We start from the raw sequence: 25,140 nt of genomic DNA, 5'->3' as shown, positions 1-25,140 counted from the left end.
TGCAAAAACAAAAACAAAAAAGCCCACTGGGGCAGAGCTCTGAGCCAGTGGCACTTTGTTAAAGGGTCCATAGTCCCCTCTAATGAAGTGGACCCCAGATCTTCCTCATGATCTGAGATGCCCCCTTCTCCCAGGGCCTTATTTTTATAAGGCTTGATAGCATATTTGATACTTGAACATTCTAAAGGCGCTCTACAAAGTATAGAATCCCATTGGTTGATAGACCTTGTTTTGAGGGCCAAAAATGATACATCAGCTAGAAGTAATATGTTAGCAGAGGGCTCTCAGGTTGGGCAAAGTATGGGTCATCTCCACTGACTAAGTGATCATAAAATGGATACCTGCTCATGCTGGACAAGAGATAGTGATCCGGAGGTACAAAAACAAGTTGGGGGACTTTCCATGTAATTGAGTCACCTCCGCCACACTGGGCTTGGTCACCATGACAAGGAAAAACAAGGGTGGAGGGCCTCTAGTTAGCTTCCTATGATTAAGCAAGTGAACTTACAATCTGCAGTTCACAGCTCTGGGGCCTAATATACAGAACTTATAATCGCTGCCCCTAGGGAATCATAGCAAACTGATTAATACTGATTGGAATAGAGTAGGGGTCCAAATGAATCATTTCTCACATGCCTATGACCATTCACAACAAATCCCACGGTGTCACATCAGACAGAATATTGGCCTGGGTGGACTCAGTGCTGTGGGGGTAGTACCTCTCCTATTTGTATTAAAAGATCACCAAACTGTTCTCTGTGACCTTGGAAGAATGGACTAGAGGAAATGAGCCTAAATTAAAATAGAAGAGAGTTGAGTTGGATATGAGAACTTGATTCTCATGAGGATCCGATGGGGGAATAGTCTACCAGTACTTGATTTGGATGATTTAGTCAAGCCAAAACAAGTCAAGTCAAGTCAAGTCAACAAACATTTATTAAGCATCTACTATGGTCCAGGCCCTGTGCTAAGTGTGAGGGATACAAAGAAAGGCAAAAAATAGGCCTTGCCAGGGAGCTCACAGTTTAATGAAAGAGACAACGTGCAAACAGCTGTGTACAAACAAATGCAGACTAAATAAAATGGACCTTGATTTTCCTGATTAACCCATTCCATGATTTTATTATTCAAGGTGAAGGAAGGAAAACCGGGGTCCGGTGTGATTTCTACTAGAGCACCCCTTTCTCCAGCCAGGATTGATTTTTTTTTTTTAAGAATCCTGAATCTTTAACTTTAGTTGAAGGGCCACAATTTAAAGGCTCTCATCTATAGCTGTCAGTTACCTGGGAGAAGGGGGCATCTCAGATCATGAGGAAGATCTGGGGTCCACTTCATTAGAGGGGACTATGGACCCTTTAACAAAGTGCCACTGGCTCAGAGCTCTGCCTCAGTGGGCTTTTTTGTTTTTGTTTTTGCAGATTGGCAATTATAATCTCCACAGTTATCTTCAATCTCAAAAGGTTCAGTGGTGCCCCAGATCATCTCTCGATTTCTTTAATAACTTATTATTCAGATTTATTACCACTTAAGGGGGCCTATGGGCTTATCATTTCAGAACTAAACCTTTATAAGTATTAGTAGTTTGGAAAAACAATTAATTCTGGTCCTCTCCAGTGATTGATTGTAGAGGATTAAAAGAACTCTATAGTGAGATTTGGCTGTAGAACAGCTGAGCGCAGTGTTCTAGATTGGTTATAAAATAATATCTACAATAAAAGGAGACAATGTTGACCTGATTAGGTGGGAAGTGAGAAGGCCAAACAATCTCATGTCAAGTTATCCTTTCCCTTCCTAAATGATCTTTTACAAGCATGAACTCCAGAACATAATTACCTAAGATCAGTTTCAGTATTTCTAAGCTGTTCTTAGTATTTTAATATTGTTTAGGGAGAATTGAAGGATAACATTTGGCCAGTAAAAAGGCTATATTAGTATTCAAGAAATAGTAGGAGAACCAGACATGGTTCCAAGATATTGGATGGAGCCTCTTTGGAGGAACTGAAATGATACCAACAGGAGTTACATAGCATGAGCTAGTCTGGTTGGGTGGAGTCAGGGCTGTCCTGGAGTCAGCTTAAAACTGGCTCCTGAGAACTAATTGCTAAATTTTTATTTTTATTCATTTCATTTAGGTGGAGGGGGGCAACTGGGGTTAAGTGACTTGACCAGGGTCACACAGCTAGTAAGTGTCTGACGCCAGATTTAACCACACTGTGCCACAAAGCTGCCCCACTTTGTTGAATTTTTAGCGTGAGCATTTAAGCATCAGAAATTGGCAAACACTACAAATCAAGTCTTGATTCTTGTTTTGTTGATTGTCTAGACCAGGGGTGGGGATCCTGGGGCTTCCAGGTCACATGTGACCTTCTAAGTCCTTGGGTGCAGCCCTTTGACTGAGTCCAAGTTTTATAAAACAAATCCTTTCATTAAGGGGATTTGTTTTGTGATGTTTGGATTCAGTCAAAGGGCAGCACTTGAGGACCTAGAGGGCCACATGTGGCCTCGAGTTCCCAGGTTTTCCACCCCTGGTCTAGGCTTAAGAAAATGATGGAGAAAATGTCAATAATTCAGATTAAATTTTAAACTGTGTCCTGTGTACATTTTTTTTTGGAGGGCTGGTTGTTAAACATTTACCAGCATACCCCTGGGTAAAGTACTGATAACAATTAGGTACCAGGTCCATCTAAATACCTAAGTTTGGTGTTTTGAGTAAAGAGTTACTGCTCAAGACCCTTTATTCAATTCCTTGGTTAATTTTTACTATTCAAGTTTCTCCCTTCTTCAAGCCTTCCTCCACAAGACAAGCTTGAACATGTCACCCCTTTGCTCAATAAGTTCTAGTGGCTCCCCGTTAACCTCTATGATCAAATACGGACTGGTCTGTTTGTCATGAAGCCAGCCCCTCATATCCTGACTGCAGCCCACTTTTCTTTTCTTTCTTTTTTTGGGGGGTCATAATTGGACCACTGTTTTATTTTGGCTTTTATAAATACATTCAGTCACGTGGTGCTCTACGTAGGACTATGAAGCAGAAACTCAGAAGTTATTACGGCTTTACCACATTTTATAATAAACTCCCTTTTTTCTTAAACACAAAGTCATTGTGGTCTTGTACATGGAGAGCCCAAACCCTGGCTCATCTCAATGTATGCCCTTAAGTCCTGAAATAGAAGAGGAGCGAGCCCTGACTTTGGACTATGGAGGTAACCAAGCTCCTAACTCCCTTGAGGTCATCAACGCCCAGAATCCTTCCTGAGCTATTTCCACCTCCTCTGCCAATTTCTTATCCTGGTTATTTTGTTGCTGGTGTTTTCCTGGACCCTAGCATACTCTGTGACACCCTGGAGTTTGTGACTACTGACTCTGAAAATCTGCCCATTAGCTCTTTTCGTGGTGACAAAGAATTAGAAATTGAGAGGATGCTCATCAATTGGGAATGGCTGAACAAGTAGTATGTGATTGTAATGGAATACTTTGGTGCTATAAGAAATGAAGAGCAGGACAGTTTCAGAAAAACCTGTGAAGACCTATATGAACTCATGCAAAATGTAGTGATCAGACCCAGGAGAACATTGTGTATAGTAATAGCAATATTGTGATGATGATCAATTGTAAAAGATTTGACTACTCTGATTGATACAATGATCCAAGACAATTCCAAAGGACTCATGATGAAAAATGCTATCCACTTCCAGAGAAAAACTGATGGACTCTAAGTACAAATTGATGTTTAATTTTCTTACTTTATTTTTCTTGTTTTTTACACCCCCCCCCCCCAAAAGCTAATATGGGAAAATATCTAGAATGAGTTCGCTTCTATAATTGATTTCATAATATTTGATTTCTCAGTGGGTGAGGGAGTGCAGCCCACTTTTCCAGGCTGATTAGACCCAGACTCTACAGTCTGGCCACATTGGACTGCTTGGGATTCCTCACTTATACCGTCTTCTCTCTTTGTGCCTTTGCATAAGTTACCCGCCACTGGACTGCCCTCCCTCCTCACCTCCACCTCATAGAATTCCTGGTTCCCTTCAAAGCTGCACTCAAGCTTTACCTCCTCCATGAGCCCTTCCTGGATCTACCCAGCTGCTAGTGTCTTGAATTTTTTTTATATATGTTTAGTTTACATACATGTTGTTTCTCCTGAAAGCAGGGATTGTTTCATTTTTGTCTTTGTTGTCCCTAACCCTTGGTATAGTGCCTAGTACCCACCATATATATCTTACAGGCCCCAGAACACGCTTCACATCCCGTCCAGTCATCCTTCAGGAAACTAGCACCTACCTGGGGGGGCGGGGCACCACCACACCTGCCCTGACACTAGGACCTGTGTGATCCCTGTGACTCCTCAGACCCAAATTCCCTTTCTTGGCCTCCATTCTCTTCTGTGTGCTGTATCCCCCTATTAGAATGAATATTATTAGAATTGCTCCAGGGGGCAAGGATCGACTCGTTTTTGTTTTTGTATTATCACAGACTTGCCACATAGTAGGCACTTAAATGCTTTTTCATTCTTTCATGTAGATATTTTGTCGTTCAGTTGCTTTCAGTTGTGTCTGCATCTTCTGACCCCATTTGGGGTTTTCTTGGCAAAGATACTGGGTGGTTTGCCATTTCCTTCTTCAGATCATCTTACAGATGAGGAAACTAAGGCAAACAGGGTCACCCAGCTAGTGTGCCCGGGGTCACACAGCTAGTAAGGATCTGAGGCTAGATTTGAACTCAGGAAGATGATTCTTCCTTACTCCAGGCATGGCACTCTATCTACACTGTCACCTAGCTGTCCCATGTAGATAGGAGTCACTTCATAAATGCATATTGATTCTTTTTTGAGGGGAGGGGAGGAAATTGGGGTTAAGTGACTTGCCCAGGGTCACACAGCTAGTAAGGGTCTGAGGTCAAATTTGAACTCGGGTCCACCTGACTCCAGGTCTGGTGCTCTATCCACCATATTGGTTAATTCTCCTTGTCTTCTTCCTCCTCTTTCCTTTCTCTTTCCTCTTTTTTCCCCCCTTCTCAGCTGCTCCTACTGATATAATGCATTAACATACATTTGCTTTGCTTCTCAGGATTCCCTGGCCCAGCCCCAGCCCTGGTGGAAGATCCAACTGTTCGTTTGGGAGCCAGTGCTTTTTGGGACGTGGGATGGTGTGTTCACATCCTGTATGATCAACATCTTTGGTGTTGTCCTTTTCCTCAGGACGGGCTGGCTGGTGGTGAGTGTGGGGGAGGTCGGGGAGCCTCTCTGGGCCTGATTGCTTCCCATCCCCACTGTCCCAAAGCCTGGATTCTGCTTGTGCCTAATTCCATATGTCACGGTGTTGGTGCATCAGAAAGCCGATGACCTAGACCTGGGACCTGTCCTCAGGGGGCTCTCCATCTCAGACAGTTCTTTCTGGTGCATTAGATTAGAGAGAAAAACAGAATCTATCAACACTGAGTGAGAAACAAACACGTGAAACCAGCAGCGCTGGAATTAACCACTTCTAGGATGTGAATCAATTCAGTGCTCTTCCCTTTACACAGGAGTGTCAACAAGGCCCATGGGCAGCATTTAAGGCCCCCAGCACTCCTAGGTGCATCCTAACCTAGATAAAAATGCAATTGGAAGATATTTAACAAAATACATAAAAATACAACTGAACATAGATAATGCTAATATGTGCTTTTCTAAGTCAATATGTGGTTTGCTTTGGTGATTAGTTGTATCCCACTCTTTGTGACCCCAGTTGGGGTTTTCTTGGCAAAGATACTGGAGTGGTTTGCTATTTCCTTCTCCAACTCATTTTTACAGGTGAAGAAACTGAGGCAAACAGGGCTAATTGGCTTACCCAGGGTCACACAGCTAGTAAGTATCTGAGACCAAATTCGAGTCAGGTCTTCCTGACTCCAGGCCCTGTACTCTACCCACTGCACCACCTAGCTGCCCCTATGCAGTCTGCAGGGATCCTTATATATGATTTAGTGGCCCCCAATTCTATTTGAGCTGGCACCATTGCTATAACTATACCAGACATCTGGGTGGTGTTGGGTAGTGGAAAGAGATTTAAAACTAAAGGACCTGAGTGCAAATTCTGTTTGCCACTGACTAGCTATATGTACTTTGAACAAATTACTTAGCCTCCCTGAGCCTCGGTTACCTCCTCTGTAAAAGGAGGATGATAATATTTACACTGACTCACTCACAGAGTTGAAAGTCAAATGAGACAATTTCCACTAAGTGCTTTGTGAACCATAAAGCATCACACTCTGGTGTCTATACTATTATCTATACTAATGGAAGGAAGCAGAGGCAGATGCTACTGGAGTAATGATGGGGAGTGGGGAAAGGCTGAACCCATTGTCCTGCTGACCTTGAACCCGGGCAGGAAGCCCAGCAGGACGTCACTTGAATTGAATGTACACAGAAGCTGAGAGGGAATCGGTGTTGTGGGGGGTCAATGGTGAGGGAGGGGAAACCTCAGGAGGCGATTTGTCAGCCAGGGGAGGAGGGTCGAGGGTAATCCAGTTAGTAACCTCCGGGGGACCCAGGAACCTGGGTTAAACTTTCTCCCCCTTTCCTGGCTCATTCTCTTTTCACCCCCACCCCATCTCCCCTACAGGTCCTTGACTGAAGGATAGGGGGTCCTGAGGGCAAAACTGACTCAGGACTGGAGCGAAGGGAGAGAACAAAAGGTCCTCTTTTTGTGTTAAATAAGAGGATGGTGTGTGTGTGCCTGTTGTATCTGAGTGAAGCTCAACATTTCCTGTCCTTTCCTCTCTCTGCCTCCCACCTCCCTGTCCCCCACCAAAGATTCTTCTCGTGCTGGGATTTCACTTCCCAATAGACAAATCAATTGGTCAGTTTGGGGGAACATAAGATCATAGAGTGGGAGCCGGAAGGGGCCGTGGGTGGAGTTTCATCTGGTTAGGAGATAGTGTAGTGTGCTGGACAGAGTCTGCACTTGGAGTCAGGAAGACCTGGATTCTGATCCTGCCTCAGATTCTTATTAGCTGTGTGACCCATGCAGGGCAAGTCACTCAGTATCTCTGATCCCGTTTCCTCATTTTTAATAAGGAGGCTGGACTCAATGATCTTTAAGGTCATCTCCAGTTCTAAACCTATGATCCAGTGAATTCTATTTTTACAGGTGAGGAAACCGAACTAAAGAAACTAAAGAGGTTAAGTAACTTGCCCAAGGTCACAGAGATAGCAAACATTATTACCCCCATCTTACAGAGGGGAAAATGGAGGTACAAAGAGATTCCTCAATTGACCCAAGGTTACCAAGAACATGAAAGCCTATTTTTCTGACTTCTAGTCCTCTTTCTACTGTGTGACTTTGAGCTATTTGTAACACTTCTGACCCATAAATGTAGTGAGTAATGGAGTCAGGATTCCAACCCAGGTCTCAGCTACCAGCCCAGGGCTCCCTCCACTGCCAATCAGCAATCTGGGACAGCTTATCATGTGTGTGATTCTATTTGAGGTGAGATGGGGTGGGGGGTTGAGAGGAGAGTATTTATCACATTGCTGAACTGCCCATGAGAACACTGGGGGCCTTAGAGGGGCCCTGCACCATCTGTACCATTATATAGGAAGGGGGGTATGGTGCCTTGTAGACTGGCATTCACAGGGATGTGAATGGCTAGCTCTAGTCTTGTCATTCCCAATTCCCATCTTGTTGCTCCATTGTAGGGGAACACCGGGGTGCTCATGGGCATGGTCTTGGTCTCCTTCGTCATCCTCGTTGCCCTGGTGACCGTCCTGTCTGGCATCGGTGTTGCAGAGCGGTGCAGCGTTGGGAGTGGGGGTGTCTACTCCATGATGTCTTCCGTCCTTGGTGGGAAGCTTGGAGGCACTTTTGGCCTGCTGTACGTGTTTGGTCAGGTGAGTACCTGTTGCCCTGGTTTTCTGGGGCTCAGCAGGGTCTGGGATTCTTTTTGTAATAGGTGGATAACACAGGGTTCTTAGGGCAATGCTCCCAGGGCCTTGGGGACACATATACAGCATAGCCCTGGATGTATAGCAGGTGTCTAGTACGTGCACTGTTTGGAGTTGACTTGGGCTGGGGCGTGGGAGGGTCACTTGCAGAGTGCATTATAAAATGGAAGAAGAACTGGCCTTCAAGTCAGAGGACCTAGCTTTGAATTCCAGCTCTACCACTGCTGCTTCAATGAACTCGTAAAGTCATTTCACTTTTTTGGACACATTTCTCTTTTTTTTTCTTTTTTTTAATTTAATTTAATTTTCAGTTTAGAATTCTCTCTCTCCCTTCTTTTCTTGAAAAGGCAAGAAAAACAAAACCATTACAAATGTGCATAGTCAAGCAAAACAAATTCCCACATTAGCCATGTGTAAAAAAAGAAAAGGAAAGAAAGTGAAGAAAATATGTTTCAATCTGTACTCTGATTCTATCATTTCTTTATCTGGAGGTAGATTAAGTATTTCATCATGAATCCTTTGGAATTGTTGTCATTGTGTTGATCAGAGTTCTTGTTTCAAAATTTTATGTTTAGCAAAACTAAGTGATATAACAATCCTATTTGATTGTATATATGTGACATCACCCATCCAGAGTCTCCCATCGTTCCAAGGAAAGAAGGGAGGTAGTTTTTTTTCCCTCTTGTTGGTCATTGCAATTATGCAACATTGTTTTGTCTTGGTATTTTTTCCATTTACATCATTACAATTGTTATGTATATTATTTTCCTGGTTTGCTTTCTTCATTTCGCATCAGTCTAGACAATCCTTCCTATACTTCTCTGAATTCATATATTTATCATTTCTTATGGTGCAATAGTATCCTAACACATGAATCTGTCACAATTTGGTTGCCCATTCCCCAATCAATGGGTATCTACTCTGTAGCCATTTTCCCCCCAACATGTAATTTTCTATTTTTTAAAAATTTTATTCTGAACTTAGGAAATAGAACAAGCATTTCCATGATATAGTAGAATAGAAAAAATAAAAGATGATTGTACATGAAACTGCAAATTTATTATGTACAACTTGCTATTCCTTTTTTTTGGGGGGGGTGCTAGGCAATGGGGTTAAGTGACTTGCCCAGGGTCACACAGCTAGTAAGTGTCATGTGTCTGAGGCCGGATTTGAACTTAGGTCCTCCTGATTCCAGGGCCGGTGCTGTATCCACTGTGCCATCCAGCTGCCCCTGTTCCTTTTAAATATAATAAAATCATGTAACTTTCTATTTTTTCTTTTTTTGCTCCCCCCCCCAGAGATGGCTGACATCAGATACAAATGTGTATGTGTATACACCACACACACATACACATATATACACACACACATACAATACACACAATACACATGTGTCTGTGTAAAACCATCCTATACATACTTCTATTTATCAGTTCTTTCTCTGGATGCAGATAGCATCTTTCTTCATATGTCCTTTGTAGTTAATTTGGGTACTTATAATAGTAAAAATGACTTAGTCACTTAGAGTCATTCTTAAAGCAATATTGCTGTTACTGCATACAACGTTCTCTTCGTTCCGCTCATTTCCTGGGCACAGCTGCAATGTTCCCACACCCTTTTTTGCAGGGAGCAACAGGGAGCAGCTTCTTGAGTCTCAACCAGGGAAGCCCAAAGCTTGGCCTTTTAGGCCCATTTCACAACTCGAAGAGAGCGTTGATTGGCCCTCCGATATGGACTGATGTCCCGGAAGGAGAGAATTCTAAGCCAGAAGGCAGACCCTACCAGGATGGATGGAAGGCTCTCAGATGGCAGGCAAATGAATAGGAAGTATTGAGTCCTATTTAGCTGAAACACAAAGACACTGCCTGAACTCTAAAAAGACAAAGTGTGGCCACTAAGGAGTAACCAGCCCCCTGGGAGCATTCCTTCAACTGAAAAAGCCTTTTATGATAGTGTGTGGGGAGGAAGGGTTGAGAAAACAATTTAAAAACCAGAGTAAGAGGGCATGACTGCCTTCTAAGTCAGGCTGTTTTTTGTTTTTATTTGTTTGTATAAAGCCAAATATTTCAGTGTAAATACACCCAATTTTCATTGCATTAGGAGACAACTTTAAAAAGGGGTAGTTGTGCATGTGTATGTGCGTGTATATGTGTGTGTATGTGAGAGAGAGAGAGAGAGAGACAGAGAGAGAGAGTTGCTGCTCTCTTTTAAAAACATTTGCTTTTCTCAGAGAAAGATCTTTTGGGTATAGCATGTTTGAGATGGCAGCCATCATGAGGACTGCTTTATTGCCAGTCTGGGGATCTGTAGAGTGATTTTATATTTCACAGCTGTTCCACAACTAGACAGGCTGTGAGATGGGCATAGAAAGTCATCATTTTTCCCTTCCCCTCCCAGAAGAGAAAATAGACCAACCCTTCAAACTAAGGATCATTGGCAGGAGCCCAGGAATGGCTTCAATCCTTACTGGATCATCCCAGTTCAGCAGAGCCCCCTCTAGATTATAAAGGATCCCAAGGGCAGAGAGAGGAAACTACACACCAAAAATACCCCCGTGGGAGGGGAAAAAAACCCAAACAGCCAAAAAATTGAGAGATGGTGGTTCATGTGGAAGTGGAAATGTTTCCACATACATAATAAGAATAAAGTTAAAAGAACATTTTCTTTTTAAGATTTAATTTTTCAATCAATAAGTGTTTATTTTCTCTCTCTCCTGAACCCCACAATTAAAAAGGAAAAAAATGCAACAAATATACATGTTCCAGAAAAAAAAATTACCAAATCAGCCATGTTAAAAAATACTATGTCTCATTCACCTCATTGTGTCTCATTCTTTGTCTTGAGTCCGTAATTTCTCTATCAGGAAGTAGGCAACATGCTTCATCACAGGTCCTCTGGAATCATGATTGATCATTGATTAGAGTTCTTAATGCTTTCAAAGTTGTTTGTCTTTACAATGTTTTTGTTATTGTACAAATTGTCTTGCTGGCTTTACTCACTTCACCCTGAATTAGTTCATACAAGTCTTCCCAGGTTTCTCTGAAAAACTATTTCATCATTCTTAAGGGGCAATAATATTCTGTTGTATTCCTACTCCATACTTCATTCTCCTATTCCCCAATTCCCTAATTGATGGGCACCCCTTTAGTTGCTAGCTCTCAGCCACTACAAAAAAAGAGCTGCTAGCTCTTTCTGTGGTGGCAAAGAATTGGAAATTGCAGGGATGCCCATCAATTGGGGAACAGCTGAACAAGTTATAGTATATGAATGTAATGGAATACTATTGTACTATAAGAAATGATGAGCAGGCAGACTTCAGAAAAACCTGGGAAGACTTACATGAACTGATGCAGAGTGAAGTAAGCAGAACCAGGAGAACATTGTACACAGTAACAGCCACGCTGTGCAATGACTGACTTTGATAGACTTGACTTTAGCAATGCAAGGATCTAAGACAACTCTAAAAGACTCATGATGAAAAATGCTATCCACATACAGAGAAAGAACTATGGAGTCTGAATGCAGATGGAAGCATACTATTTTCTTCTTTTTTTTTCTTCTTTTTCTTTCTTGTGGTTTTTCCCTTTTGTTCTAATTCTTCTTTCACAACGTGACTAATGTGGAAATATGTGATTGGATATGTATAGCCTATATCAGATTGCATACTGTCTTGGCTGTCTTGGCAAGAGAAGGAGAAAATGAAACTCAAAATCTTATAAAAGTGAATATTGAAAGCTATCTTTACATGTAATTGGAAAAATTAAAATACTATTAAGGTGGGGGGGGTGTTGAGAAGTCTCTTCCACCCTTAGGACAATTGATTCCAGAAAGGTATTATTTCCACTGAATCATGGCTTTCCATATTTCTTACTCAAGGATGATTATCTGTGACAATAGTAATTATGATAATGATGATGATAATAATAATAACAAAAATCTAACTTCTTTTAAAAAAAGAGCTGCTACAGAGATTTTTGTATATATGGGTCCTTTTTTTCTTTCTTTGATCTTGTTAACTATTGACCTAGTAGAGGTATGTCAGGGTTAGAAGGTATGCTAGTGACTTCAGCTCTTTCCATGAGTTGCCAGCTCCAGCCTGGGAGGAGATCTGATCAGCCTTCTAGGCAGTTTTGTTTCCTTTCTTAGTTGGTCTTTCCAGATGAGTTTGCATCCTTGTCACAAATTTCTTTTACTGAGCCAGAGTCAGGATATGATTTAGTAGCTTCCCTATTTCTGGTATTTATATCCACTATCCTTGGGAAATGATTTTCCCATGCTGGGAGCTGTCTGGCTTTAAAGTGTTTTCCAAATGCACAATCCGAAGAGTATATTATGTGCTTTGGCATGAGTACAGAAAAAAACATACAAACCTGGAGTTTTCCCCCTGGGAGTTGATCTGTATGTATAGGGCCTATGGCTGTCTTGAAGCATTAATCATGGATTGAGGGAGCTTTGCCACTCAAGATATAAGAAAAGTTGTGCCTATAAGCAAAAATTAAATGGGGTTTAAAACTAAATTAAGTGTAATAATGGAAAAAGATGATGTTACTTTTGGAAAATAGATGACTTTTTACTCTATAAAATAGTACCTCGGTAATATGTTCAGTGATTCCCTCCCCACCCTGACTCCTCATCTTACAGAATAGGAAGATGCGTTTTTTTTTTTCCGCTGAAAATGAAGGATTCGGTTCAGTTCATGAAATTCTTATGTGCTACATGTGCTAAGTGATAAGGGATCCCTCAAAGACGTATGTAATAGAGAATGTGCTCTCAGGGAGCTTACGGTCTAGTTGTCCAGGGCTGGGAGGGGGGGGAAACACATACAAAAATAACTGTGATTCTAGGTAGCATTTTTAAAAGTGCAAAAATAAAGTCTGAGCTACACTCTGAGAGAGATAGGAGGAGGGAGAGATCACTTATGGCTTGGGGAAGGACAGTGCGTTGGTCCATGGAAGGCTGCCAAGATGTCGCCCCTGAGTTGGACCTTGAAGGGAGGGCCTTCAACAGGTGGAGATTGAGGGGAAAGTCTGTTCCTGGAATAGGGATAGCATGAACAAAGGCACAGGCATGGGAGAGATAGAATGGATTTCAAGAATGCTTATGCTTTCAAACTTTAAGAAAAACTTTTGAAATAATATATTTATAATATTATGTTTATAAATAAATAATAAAATAATTTTAAAAATTTAATTTTTTGTAATAAGACACTACAGTGATATTTCTACCATTCCCCCCCTCCCCCTAAGAATCTTTAGGGATTGAGAAAATCTATTTTTACAACATATTGGGGGTGATAGAGAATAGAATCAATTACAAAATGGAATCAGAATCAATTTGATTTTGGGGGTATATTTTTCCTCCAATAAAAAGCAGTACTAATAAATGAGTTAATAATAGCTAGCATTGATGTAACACTTTAAGGTTTGCAAAGCATTTCACATATTAGCTCATTTGTTCCTTCTAGCAACCCCAAGAAGTATTATTTTCTCCATTTGCTATTATTATCTCCATTTTACTGATGAGGAATCTGAGGCTTGCCCAGAGTCATACAGCTAGTAAGTGCCTGAGGTAGGATTCAGACTGGGGTCTTCCTGACTCCAAGTCCAGCTCTGCATCCACTAACCCACCTAGCACCACCTAGCTGCTCTTAGGTCTTTGCCTCTTTGGGTTCCGACAGAAGTGGAGTTTTTGTTTTCCTAGTTATGGACCTGTCCCTTGAGATAAAAATTACACCAAACATTAAGTGCCTACTTTTAAGTGCCAGGGTGAAGGTTTTTTGTTTGTTTTTTTATGATATGGTACCTGCACTCAAAGACCTTACATGGTAGGGAGTGGGGAGAGTATTTGATTATGACACATTTGTACTTCATTTATTGTTCAGTCATTTCAATCACATCCGACTCTTTGTGACCCTATTTGTGTTTTGTTTTTTTTAGGCAATTGGGGTTAAGTGACTTGCCCAGGGTCACACAGCTAGTAAGTGTTGGGGTTTTCTTGTCAGAGATACTAGAGTGGTTTGCCATTTCCTTCAACAGCTCATTTTACAGATGAGGAAACTGAGGCAAATAGGGTTAAGTGACTTGCCCAGAGTCACACAGCTAGTAAGTGTCTGAGACTGGATTTGAACTCAGGTCTTCCTGACTCCAGGCTCTGCACTCTATGCACTGCCACCTAGCTACCCCACTTCATTATATGTGTTACTATAATTTGGAGATCTTGTAAGTTGGTTTTGTTTTACCAATTCTTTATTAACTAGAGCTGGGAAGTGGGGTGGAGAGAGAGCAGAAAAGAGCCTGTACTACTGAAATATGTAAGGCAGCACTGGGCACATGGGGCAGTGGAAAGAGTGCTTGGAGTTAGAGGTCCTTGTATAATTCATTTCTTCTCCCTTGGCCTCACTCTCCTCATCTGCAAAATGAGGATGTTAGGTTAGATGGACATTGAAGTTTCTTTCAGCTCCAGAGCCATGATCCTACTTCAGGATGGACCATTCAGGCTCCTTCCAGTTCTAAACCTATGATGTTAATTGTATAGAAGCAGAAGTGTGCTGGTAAATGTTCAATAACTGGATGTCTGGGGGAAAATGAATGCATACCATACTTTTAAGTTAATATACATTATTAACTCTCTATCCCTTTCCTAAGTGTAGACAATCAACAAAACAATAAACCAAACCCTGATTTGTAGCATTTGCCAATTTCCAAAGAGTACACTGAAAATTTAACAATCAGCTTTCTTGGGCTGGTTCTAGATGCCTCCAGCACATCCCAGAGAAGAAGCCAAGTATCTTCTCTTTGGCTGATTTCCTTTCCTACTTCTCAGCTACAGACCATGAGTCAAAGTGGCTTATGGGAGATGTGCTTTCTTTCCATTGGTAGAAACATGGACAAGTAGTGACTTGGTTAAAATCAAAAAGTGGGAGGGGAAGGGACCTGGATAAATTCATGGTGCTGGAGAAGAGTGTGCATAAGTGTGTGAGAGTGAGTGTGTGTGTGTGTGTGTGTGTGTGTCCGTACATGTGCTATAGTAATGGGAGAGGTCTGGTGTCAAGTATCTAGTGTTTAGAGTTTAGTGTTAATATTCAGAGTTAATGGCTTTGGATTCAGAGTTCTATCCATCTTTAAAGCTCAGGTGGAATAATAAATACTCCAGGAAGTCTTTCCTTGGGCAGCTAGGTGGCAGAGTGGATAGAGTGCCAGATCTGGAGTCAGGAAGACTTATCTTCCTGAGTTCAAATCTGGCCTCAGACATTTACTAGCTATGTGACCCTGGGAAAGTCACTTCACCCTATTTGCCTCAGTTTCTTCATCTGTAAAATGAGCTAGAGAAGGAAATGGCAAACCACTCCAGTATCTTTTCCAAGAAAACCCCAAATGGGGTCACAAAGAGTCAGACATGACTGAAATGAGTCAACGACAACAAAGCCTTTCCTGGTTCTCTGCCACCTCCATTCCCCATTGGTAATGACTTTTCCTCAGACATCCTCACATAGCACTTTATTCACACCTCTAATACATTTAGTGTTACCTTGTATTATAGTTGTTTATGTGTCATAGTTTTGACTAAACAATATAGTAGCTAATATTTACATAGGGTTTTTAAGGTTTACAAAGTGTTTTTATGTATGTCATTTTGCTTGATCTTCACAACCATTCTTGTAGGGAGGTACCATTATTATCACCATTTTACCAGTGGGGAAACTGAGGCTGAGAGGTTGAGTGATTTCCCTTCTGTCACATAGCTATTAAATCTCCAAAATAGGATTTGTTTTCTGAAGTTAAATTTTATTTTTTCATTAGCAAGCAATTATTCTCTCTCTTTCTCTCTCCCTCTCTCAAAAACCAAGCCCCCCGGAAAAACGAAAACAAAAACCCTTGCAAATATACATAGTCAGGCAAAACACATTTCCATTTCAGTTATATCTAAAAATGTGTGTCACATTCTGTATATGTGGTCCATCACTTCTCTGATAGGAGGTGGGTAGCATGTTTCATTATGGATCTTTTGGAATCATAATTGATCACGTCAGTGATCAGAATTCTCAAGTCTTCCAAAATTGTTTATTTTTTATAATGTCATCATAATACCGCTTGTTCTCCTGGTTCTGCTCACTTCACTCTGAATCAGTTCATATGAGTTTTCCTAAGTTTCTTTGAAACAATCCGCTTTGTCATTTCTTACAGTATTCCATTACATTTACATACGTTTGTTTTATACATTATATGTATATGCACACACACATATATACACACATATTTATTATATACATTTTTGGTTCTATACATTATTTGTCATATACATTTGTTTAGCCATTTCCTAATTGATGGGCACCCCCTTAGTTTCCTGTTCTTTGCCACTACAAAAAGAGCTGATATAATTTTTTTATATAGATGGATTCTTTTCCTCTTTCTTTGATCTGAGATAAGATTCAAACTCTGGTCTTCCTGACTCCCAAACCACCCCTTTCTCCACTACACCAACCAGCAGCTTTCTTGAGAACAGAAATTCCCTTTTCTGAACTTTGTACCCTTCCCCCTCCCCATAGCAATCAGTACCTCACCGCACACAGGAGGTCCATAATAAACGGTTGTTGAGTTGAGCTGGATATGGCTTTCTCTTCTCTACCTGCCGCTAACCTCACCTTGCTTTTCAGTGTGTTGCAGGGGCCATGTACGTTACCGGCTTTGCAGAATCCATCTCCGATTTGCTGGGCCTCAGAAACATCTGGGCGGTGAGGAGCATCTCGCTTGCGGTGCTTCTGGGTTTGCTGGGCATTAACCTCGCCGGAGTGAAGTGGATAGTCCGCCTGCAGCTGCTGCTGCTTTTCTTGCTGGCCGTCTCCACGCTGGACTTTGTAGGCGGATCTTTCACACACCTGGACCGAGGTAAGCTCCTCCCAGTGTCTGCTGAGACACGCTCTGGCAGGTACCCTGAACGTCACCTGCGCCTTTTTGGAGGCAGGTGAAGCCAGCTGGAGTTAATGAGGCCGAGTTGTCTCTGATGCTTACTTTCACTTCATGGATGCAGGTGAGTAAGGAAGGGCACTCAGGGGGCTCCTGCGTACTTTGACTGTCAGAATTTGGATATGATCTCATGGTCTGAACATCCAGACTTTGCATAGGCATAATTACTTGAGACTGGTATTAGCACACTTTTCTACTCAATTACTTTGTTTAAAAAAAACCCAAACAACTCTTTATTAAAATAGCTAAATTTAAATCTTAAAAAAAATAAATTAGGTAATTCTTCAAAGCAGTATCTTAAAGAAAACGGACACCTAAGCACAATTTGACATCCTTCTCACTATGCACTAGCTAGGATTGATCACTTCTTAATTTAGCCTTGGTTTTCTTTCTAGATCAGAGTAGAACACTTCTCTCTTTCCACCTTGAATCTTTATTTGCTGTTGTCCGGTTCTTTTTCAGTCATGTCCAACTCTTCGTGACCCCTTTTGGGGTTTTTTTTAGCAAAGTTATTGGGGTGAATTTGCCATTTTCTTCTCCAGCCCCTTTTACAGATGAGAAAACTGAGGCAGACAGGGTTAAGTGACTTGCCCAAGGTCACATAGCTAGTAAGTGTCTGAATCTGGATTTGAATTCAGGTCTTCTTGACTCTACGCCTGGCATTCTATTCACTGTGCCACTTTTTTTTTTTGTGGGAGCATGGTGGGGAGGGACTATTTTTAGCTCCAGGGCCTCAGAATAGTTTGGTATCAAAAAGATCTTGCTTTCCTTCTTTTCTGATGGGCAGAGTAACCCTTAGGGTAGTAGCCTCTAAGATGGGGATAGATGTCTTTCCCCTCCCCCAACCCTGATCAGAATATTTCTAGGTTGCTTTATTAGTGCTCCAAGTTGCCAAAATAATGTTTCTAAAATCTGACCTTGTCACTGCTCAAAAACCTTCAATGGATCCCTATTCCATCCAGGATAAAATGCAGACTCCTTAGTCTAGCATTCAAAGCCATTTACTGTCTGCTCCTACCTAATTTTTTAGACTCATTTCTTTTTTTAAAATAATATTTTTCCATATATATGTGTATATGTATATACATATGTGGGTGTATATATATGTATATACATTTATGTGTATGTGAGTATATCCGTGCTTAATTGTAGTCTTCTTGGAGGGGGGGGAAGAACAAAGTAAAAAGTGCATAGCACAGAACAAAAGAAAACTTACAAGGAAGCAAAGAAAAGATGGACAGCTCTCAACACAATGCGTGGTATTTTTTACATAGGCTTTCTTGAAATGGAAATTTATTGTTGTTATGTTTTGAATCTTCTCTTACATTTTGTGTGTATATGGCTATGTTTTTTTTCCTTTTCTTATTTTGTTTTTAAGTTTATAATATGTTTCTTTTTCTCTTCTTGTGGATTTAAGTTTAAAATAAATTAATAAGAAATAATCTTTTCCCAATTTCATGTAAAGACAATTTTTAACATTCATTTAAAAAAATTTGAGTTCTAAACTTTCTCCCTCCCTCCCTCCCTCCCTCCCTCCCTCCCTCACCTCTCCAGTCTGATTTTACATTGTTTCCCTTCTCACCTTCAGGGCTTCAACGAAATGGAGTACTACCAATTTCTTGTACTGAATATGCCATTTCCCACCTCCTCATATTTTCACAAGCCACTTCCCTATACTTGTATGTCAAGAATACATTCTTTTGTCCTCCTCCCCTTTCAGAATCCTCGTCTTCCTTCAAGGCTCAGCTCAGACATTATCTTTTCTGTTCTGAATAGCTAGCTGAAAGTGTTCTTCTTTTCAAATTTTCCGAAGTGAATTTGACAGTTCTTCCCTTTGTCCCTATCACTCTCCAGTCTGTATTATACTTAACTCTGTATAGGTACGTCTTTGTCTCCCTGCCCCGCCCCACCCCCCAATGTAAGTTCCCAGAGCCTAACACAGTGAGTTCCACATAGTAAATGTTTAGTAAATATTTATTGAGTTGTCAAATTGTTGAAGTTAAAAGAAAGTGAATTTGAACTCAATATAATATTGTTTAAGCTCTCACAACTGACCCCCAATGGAATTAACAGCTAAATGAGTTAATAATTGTAAAATGCTTAGCTCTGTGCCTGGCACATAGCAAGCACTAAATAAATGTTAGCTATCATCATCATCATTATCATCATCATCATCACCACCACCATCATCATCATCATCACCATCATCATCATCATCATCATCATAAGTTTCCCATCCCTGGAAGCGTTCAAGCAAAGAATTACAGCAAAGCTGGGCTACAAACCCTGTGTTCTCTAGAGGGACGTTTGTCAGATATTCCTAGATCTATTTTCTTTCTTTCTTTTTTTTTTCTGGTGAGGCAATTGGGGTTAAGTGACTTGCCCAGAATCACAGCTAGTGAGTGTCTAGATCTATTTTCTATTTACCTGTATTATTTCAAGTAAACTTCCTTATATCCATGTTTTATTTCTATCTTCTATCTTTCCAATAATCATGTATCCAATTTTGCAGCATTTGAATCATTCTCTCTTGGAGCAGGGAGGCATCTCTATCCACCAGAGCCCAAGGATCTAAGTTCACATCCCAGTCTTGAAGCTTACTACTTACATAAAATTGGACAAGTCCCTTCATCTCTCTGGGCCTCAGTTTTCCTATCTGTGAAATGAGAGGGTTGTAGCAGATGATGTCCAAGGTTCCCAAACTTATTTGGCCTACCATCCCCTTTTTAAAAAAAATTACTCAGTGCCCCTCTGGAAACTTACTTTCTTTAACCCTTTAATAGTTTTTTTGAAACTTGTGTCATTTCAAAAAAATATAAACTTTTTTAAAAAAGTGATGCATCTTTAATTTAATAATTTATTGTAAATTTGTGGGATTTTTTCTACATTGAAATTTTGATGACACAATATTGTGTCATGTAACCATATAGTATTATATTGTAAACAAGTCATTACATGAATATATTCCTGCCTATGCATGTTAGACTTCCCACCAATGCACCACTTGCTTGCCTGCCAACACTTGCTTGTTAAGACCTGTGGGCGGACTTGACTACTGGTGGGTTTTTAATATATATATAAAAAATGCATTTTGTGTGTTTATTTGGAAAGTAATGTAATCACTATGACTTAAACTCTACTACACAACAGATGAAACATGTACGAACAGTTTTTCAAAAATTTCTTCTCTTCTTTCCTTATGCTTCCACCTCCCCTTTATTTTTATTCAATGTCCCCCACTTGCATCCACGGCTACTACCGCCCCACTTGAATTGTTCCAACTCCCTCCCAAAGGGCAGTATTGCCCAGTTTGGGAACCTTTACATCATATAATGAATGCCACAGCTGTCTTTGTTGGCTCTAGGCCAGCAAAGTGTTGTCTGGAAAGTAGAAGCTTCCAGAGTCTCATCTTTCTAAATGGAAAGAGAGACAGCCTGTTTACAATTACGAATATTAATTTTAGAAGGGATCTTAGCTGTCATGAAATTCAACCTCCTACCTAGGACGATATGAGAAAAATAGAACAAGTTCAATTCTCAATTTAATTCAATCCAAGGAACATTTATTAAATGCCTTCTATGTGCCTGGCATTGGGCCAGGTACTGAAATGGATATGGTTTTTAACACCTTATATACCCATTATCACCTTTGAACCATAACATAACACTTTGAAGTAGTTAGGTACTCTAGCTATCTTTCCCCCCTTTTACAGTAAGGAAGATGGGGCTATGGGAGGTTAAGTCACTTGCCCATGCTCATAAAATAGAAGTGGCAAATACACACCTTGACTTCCTGACTCCAGTGATGCTTGGGATGAGGCATTTGAAAAGCTGCTAGAGGAGCCTGGGACATTCTAACTACCATTTTTTGACACTGAGTTCCCCACCCAAGATGTTGGCCCCTTCGCCTGTGCTTCAATTCAAAAGATTTCTTAATCAGAAGGAAAGTATACACTAACTAAAATGCAAACATACATCCAGTAGACCAGAACTTGACCAACACATGGATATTTGGGACAGACGACCAATGGACAGTGAGCAAGGCTCTGACCTAATCATGGGCTGGGAGGCTTGTGAGAAATCACAAAAGTCTTATACTGATCCCAAGCTCCTATGGAAGCAATACTAGCATTTCACCAGTGTTGTTCTATGTCAAGCCAAGTCAAGCCAACAAGCTTTTATTAATTTGCTACTACATGCCAGGCACTGTGCTAAGCGCTGGAAATACAAAGAAAGGCAAGACATGGAACACCACTGCCTCTGAAGAACTAAGGATGAGTATCACACAGAAGGCAATGGAGAGGCATATGGTGGGTGTATGTTGGTCAAAATATGTAACCAAGGAGGGACTCCAAAGAAGAATAGGCAAGTAAAGGTTGTCGTTGAGGAATTGTAGAATAAGAAGAAAATACGAGCAAGTTACCTGGCAAGAAATCGAATAAAGCCTTCATTACGTTGGATGGGTCCAACACTTTTTTGCAAGATCGTGGATAAGTTGTACTTCATGGGCAGACATGATTGTCATCTGCATTGTTGGAGAGAACTCTCGAATCAATGAGATCATGGAGTCATTTCAACATTTGTTGACTGGGAGGCAGTATAGCATTGTGCACAGGCTTCCTGCTAATAGTCAGGAAGACAAATATTGGCTGTGTGACCTTGGGCAAGTTGCAGCCTCTCAGTGCTCCAGAAAACTCTCTGAGGCTATAAGTTGCAATACAGTTACTGACCTGGATTGTCAGAAGGAGCTCCCTCACCTAGAGTTCCTCACACCAATAAAATTTTTATGAGTTGTTTTAATTGTGTCTGACTCTCCATGACAGCATTTTGGGGTTTTCTTGACAAAGACACTGGAGTGGTTTGCCATTTCCTTCTCCAGCTCATTTTACAGAGGAGGAAACTGAGGCAACCAGGGTTAAGTGACTCACCCAGGGTCACATAGCTGGGAAGCGTCTGAGGCCAGATTTTAACTCAGGAAGATGAGTCTTCCTGATTCAAGGCCTAGTGCTCTATCCACTGTGTCATGTATCACGAAATCATAGGTTCAGACTAAAAAAGAAATTTGGTGAACATACATACCAAACCTCTCCAGGTTAGTGTATACTGCCGAGGATACAGCGGGCTCTGAGTTTGCATCTAGGACCCCCCCAACTAACAATTACTTGCCAATGTGTTGCTTTGTGTTCGTCCTAATGATTAGAAAAGCCTATATACGGGTCACATCCCTTGAAAACAAGTTCCAAGGGATTTGCTTCTTTGTGCTAGGCCTTTGTCCTTCGCACCAGAATCCTTCCTTTGTATTAGATTTTGTTTTTCCATTCATTCTTTTCATTCAACAACTTAAGTGCATCCCCATGCTAGGGACTGAGAGAGGTATACAGACATGAATAAAACTGAGACATTAACTGGGACTTTGAAATCTTTAAATAATACATATCGTATAGAGATTGTTTTTTCTTAAAACAGTTTTTGTTGTTTTTCAGTCATTTCAGTCATGTTGGACTCCTTGTGACACCATTTGGGTTTGTTTTTGGTTCTTTTTGGCAAAGATATTGGAGTGGTTTGCCATTTCCTTCTCCAGCTCATTTTATGGATGAGGAAACTGAGGCCAATAGGGTGAAGTGACTTACACAGAGTCACATAACTAATAAATATCTGAGGCTAGATTTGAATTCAGGAAGATGAGTCTTCTTGACTCCAGGCCTGGCACTTTATCTCCTCTTTTGCCTGAGTATTTGTTGTAATGGTGGTTGAAATTTTTAAAAAAATGAACTTAAGCATTAAACTCTCTCCACATTCTCTTCTGATCATTTTTAATGTGCCACATGCGTGTACCTTTCTGCCGAGTGGTCTCAGTGGGCCCACCCTCTGTGCTGGGTTGGGTTCTTTGTTTTTAACCAGATTGCTGCGCTTGGAATAGCATTACATATACTAACATTGGAATGATACAGAGAAGATCAGCTTTCTCCCAGCCCAAGGATGGCACCCAAATCTGGGAAGTGTTCCATAGTTTTCTGGTCATAGTCTGGAAGGATTGCTGAGGAATGTGTAAAATAAAGAATTTAGCCTAAAAAATAAAACCCTCAGACAAACAAAAGTGATTGCATTTGTGCATTTTCCGAGTGTTGCCTCAAATTCTTCAGCTCTTCAGTACTTCTTTATTTAAATGCTCCACGGTTTTTCATAAGTTCACAAGAAGATTTAATGCTAATCACTCTCATTTTTATTACATTCTACTTTCTTTACCACATCCCTGTGAAGCAGCTATTGCAAACGTTATTAATCCCATTTTACAGATCAGATAGCAAAGGCCCAGAGAGCATAAAATGCATTGCTCAGGGAGTCATGTATTTAGGTCTGGAGATGATAGAGTCAGGATTGGAACTCAGGTCTCCTGTCCTTAAGTCAAATGTTCTTTCCACCACAATCCTTTGCTACAGGACCCTCTAGGAGGGATGACATTCCTTCCTGGGTATATTCTTTGCTTTCAGGGAAATACAGCGTAGAAAAATTATAGATCAAGGGTTTTTTTCACAGGCCTAAGGCTTCAGGGAGGGCGACTAAGTGGTGCAGTGGATAGAGTGCCTAGAGTCAGGAGTTCAAATCCAGCCTCAGACATTTACTAGCTGTGTGACCCTGGGCAAGTTACTTAACCCGGTTTGCTTCAGTTTTCTCATCTATAAAATGATCTAGAGAAGGAAATGGCAAACCACTCTAGTATCTTTGTCAAGAAAACCCCAAATAGGGTCACAAAGAATTGGACATGACTGAACAAGACTTCAAGGAGTTCATGAACTTGAATGGAAAAATTTTAAAAAGTTACATTTTTGTTTTCACTGATTTTGGTTCCCTTTGTAATTTTATGCATTATATTTTATTCATTTAAAAGTATTATTCTCAGAAGGGATACATAGGTTTCACCAGATTGCAGCAGGTCTTAGAGCGGAAAGGGACCTTAGATCTAGTCCAATCCCCCCATCTTCCAGATGGAAAAACTGAAGCTGAGTGAGGTTAAAAAAGTGGCCGAGGTCACAAAGGTAGGAGATGGTAGAGTCAGGATTTGAACCCAGGCCCTCTGATTCCTAGTCGAGGCTCTTTCTACTATATGATACTACCTATTTCCAACTTCATAAAGCCTGTAATAGAGGGGTGTGTGTGTGTGTGTGTGTGTGTGTGTGTTTATATGTTACAAGATGATTCTGTTCTTTACAAAAGTAAAGTCTGAGCTTCCTTTAAGTAGAAAGTTCAACACTGGTCTATGCTTCAAGAGTGTACTCCAAAAGCCCATCTATTGAGTAAAGTGAGACACACCTACTCCAAAAGGCCCCAAATGATGGGCTCAGAGGCCTTGTAGAAGGTACATCGTTGTGGGAAAGACAGCAAAGCCAAACTTGGTTGACAGTTGGCAGGGAGCGCAGAGCCTGCCCCATGGGCTCTGGGAGCCGAGGACTACAGCCAGCCTGTCTGTTCCTGCTTTGCTAAGTCCCAGCTGCCACGATCCCCTCTTCCCTACCTGGCTCCCATCTGCTTCCCCTCCGATTCCACCTGCCCAGACTTGATTTCCCTTCTTTAACAATCTTCTCTGTCATCAGTTTTAGAGAAAATCAGAGAGTATCTTCTTTGCAGTGGAGACCCTTCCAATCTGATGCCTAATCTTTTTCTTTTTTTTTTAAATCTTGCTTTGTTTGGACATTCCTGGTAGTTTTCCATTGCAAGTTTTTTTTTTCCTTTTTTTAGGGGTGAGGGGTGGGGAAGGGCGGTTAATTTATTTCTTTAGGCTGACCCTGTTTCTTCAAAAGTGCCCTGCAGTGCTGGGGTTGGCCTCTGTGTGGAGTCTCAGCTCTGACTTTTTGAACCAGCTTCTATGAGATGCAGGGAGGCTTTTAGCAGAGAGAATTTAATTTTTGGAACGAAGACCATCGTTTGGGAGGGACTAGCCTTACCCATAGATAGAGTAGGTGGAGGGGCTCCATCTTTGTGGAGAGGCTTAGTAAAGGGTATCCCGCCTCCATGGAGAAAAAAAAAAGCAAGAAACTCTCCCCTAAGTGCCTAAAATACTACTATTGCCTTAGATTCTCTTTCTTTTTTTTCTTCCTTCCATTCTTTCTTTCTTTCTTTTTCTTTTTTCTTTCCTTCCTTCCTTCTTTCCTTCCTTCCTTCCTTCCTTCCTTCCTTTCTTTCTTTCATTCCTTCCTTCCTTTCTTTCATTCCTTCCTTCCTTCCTTCCTTCCTTCCTTCCTTCCTTCCTTCCTTC

The 25,140-nt window shown here is 41.0% G+C and overlaps 1 protein-coding gene and 1 pseudogene across 3 annotated transcripts in view; both read left to right on the top strand.

Annotated features, from left to right (window-relative positions):
- The window catches only part of SLC12A8 (solute carrier family 12 member 8), a 169,987-nt gene that overhangs the window by 25,648 nt on the left and 119,199 nt on the right, over positions 1-25,140 (top strand). For all 3 annotated transcript variants that reach the window (XM_027845273.1, XM_027845275.1, XM_027845274.1), the window contains exons 3-5: positions 5,070-5,216; positions 7,679-7,870; positions 16,578-16,809. In XM_027845273.1, coding sequence (XP_027701074.1) covers positions 5,070-5,216; positions 7,679-7,870; positions 16,578-16,809 — 571 coding nt within the window. The remainder of the gene's footprint in view (positions 1-5,069; positions 5,217-7,678; positions 7,871-16,577; positions 16,810-25,140) is intronic.
- On the top strand, positions 22,800-22,900 carry LOC114030502 (annotated as a pseudogene).

The sequence above is a fragment of the Vombatus ursinus genome, unplaced genomic scaffold (genome assembly GCF_900497805.2).
Source record: "Vombatus ursinus unplaced genomic scaffold, bare-nosed wombat genome assembly UNPS02014959.1, whole genome shotgun sequence".
Lineage (NCBI taxonomy): Eukaryota > Metazoa > Chordata > Mammalia > Diprotodontia > Vombatidae > Vombatus > Vombatus ursinus.
The sequence above is the reverse complement of the archived record's forward strand: the minus strand, read 5'-3'. Positions and strand labels throughout refer to the sequence as shown.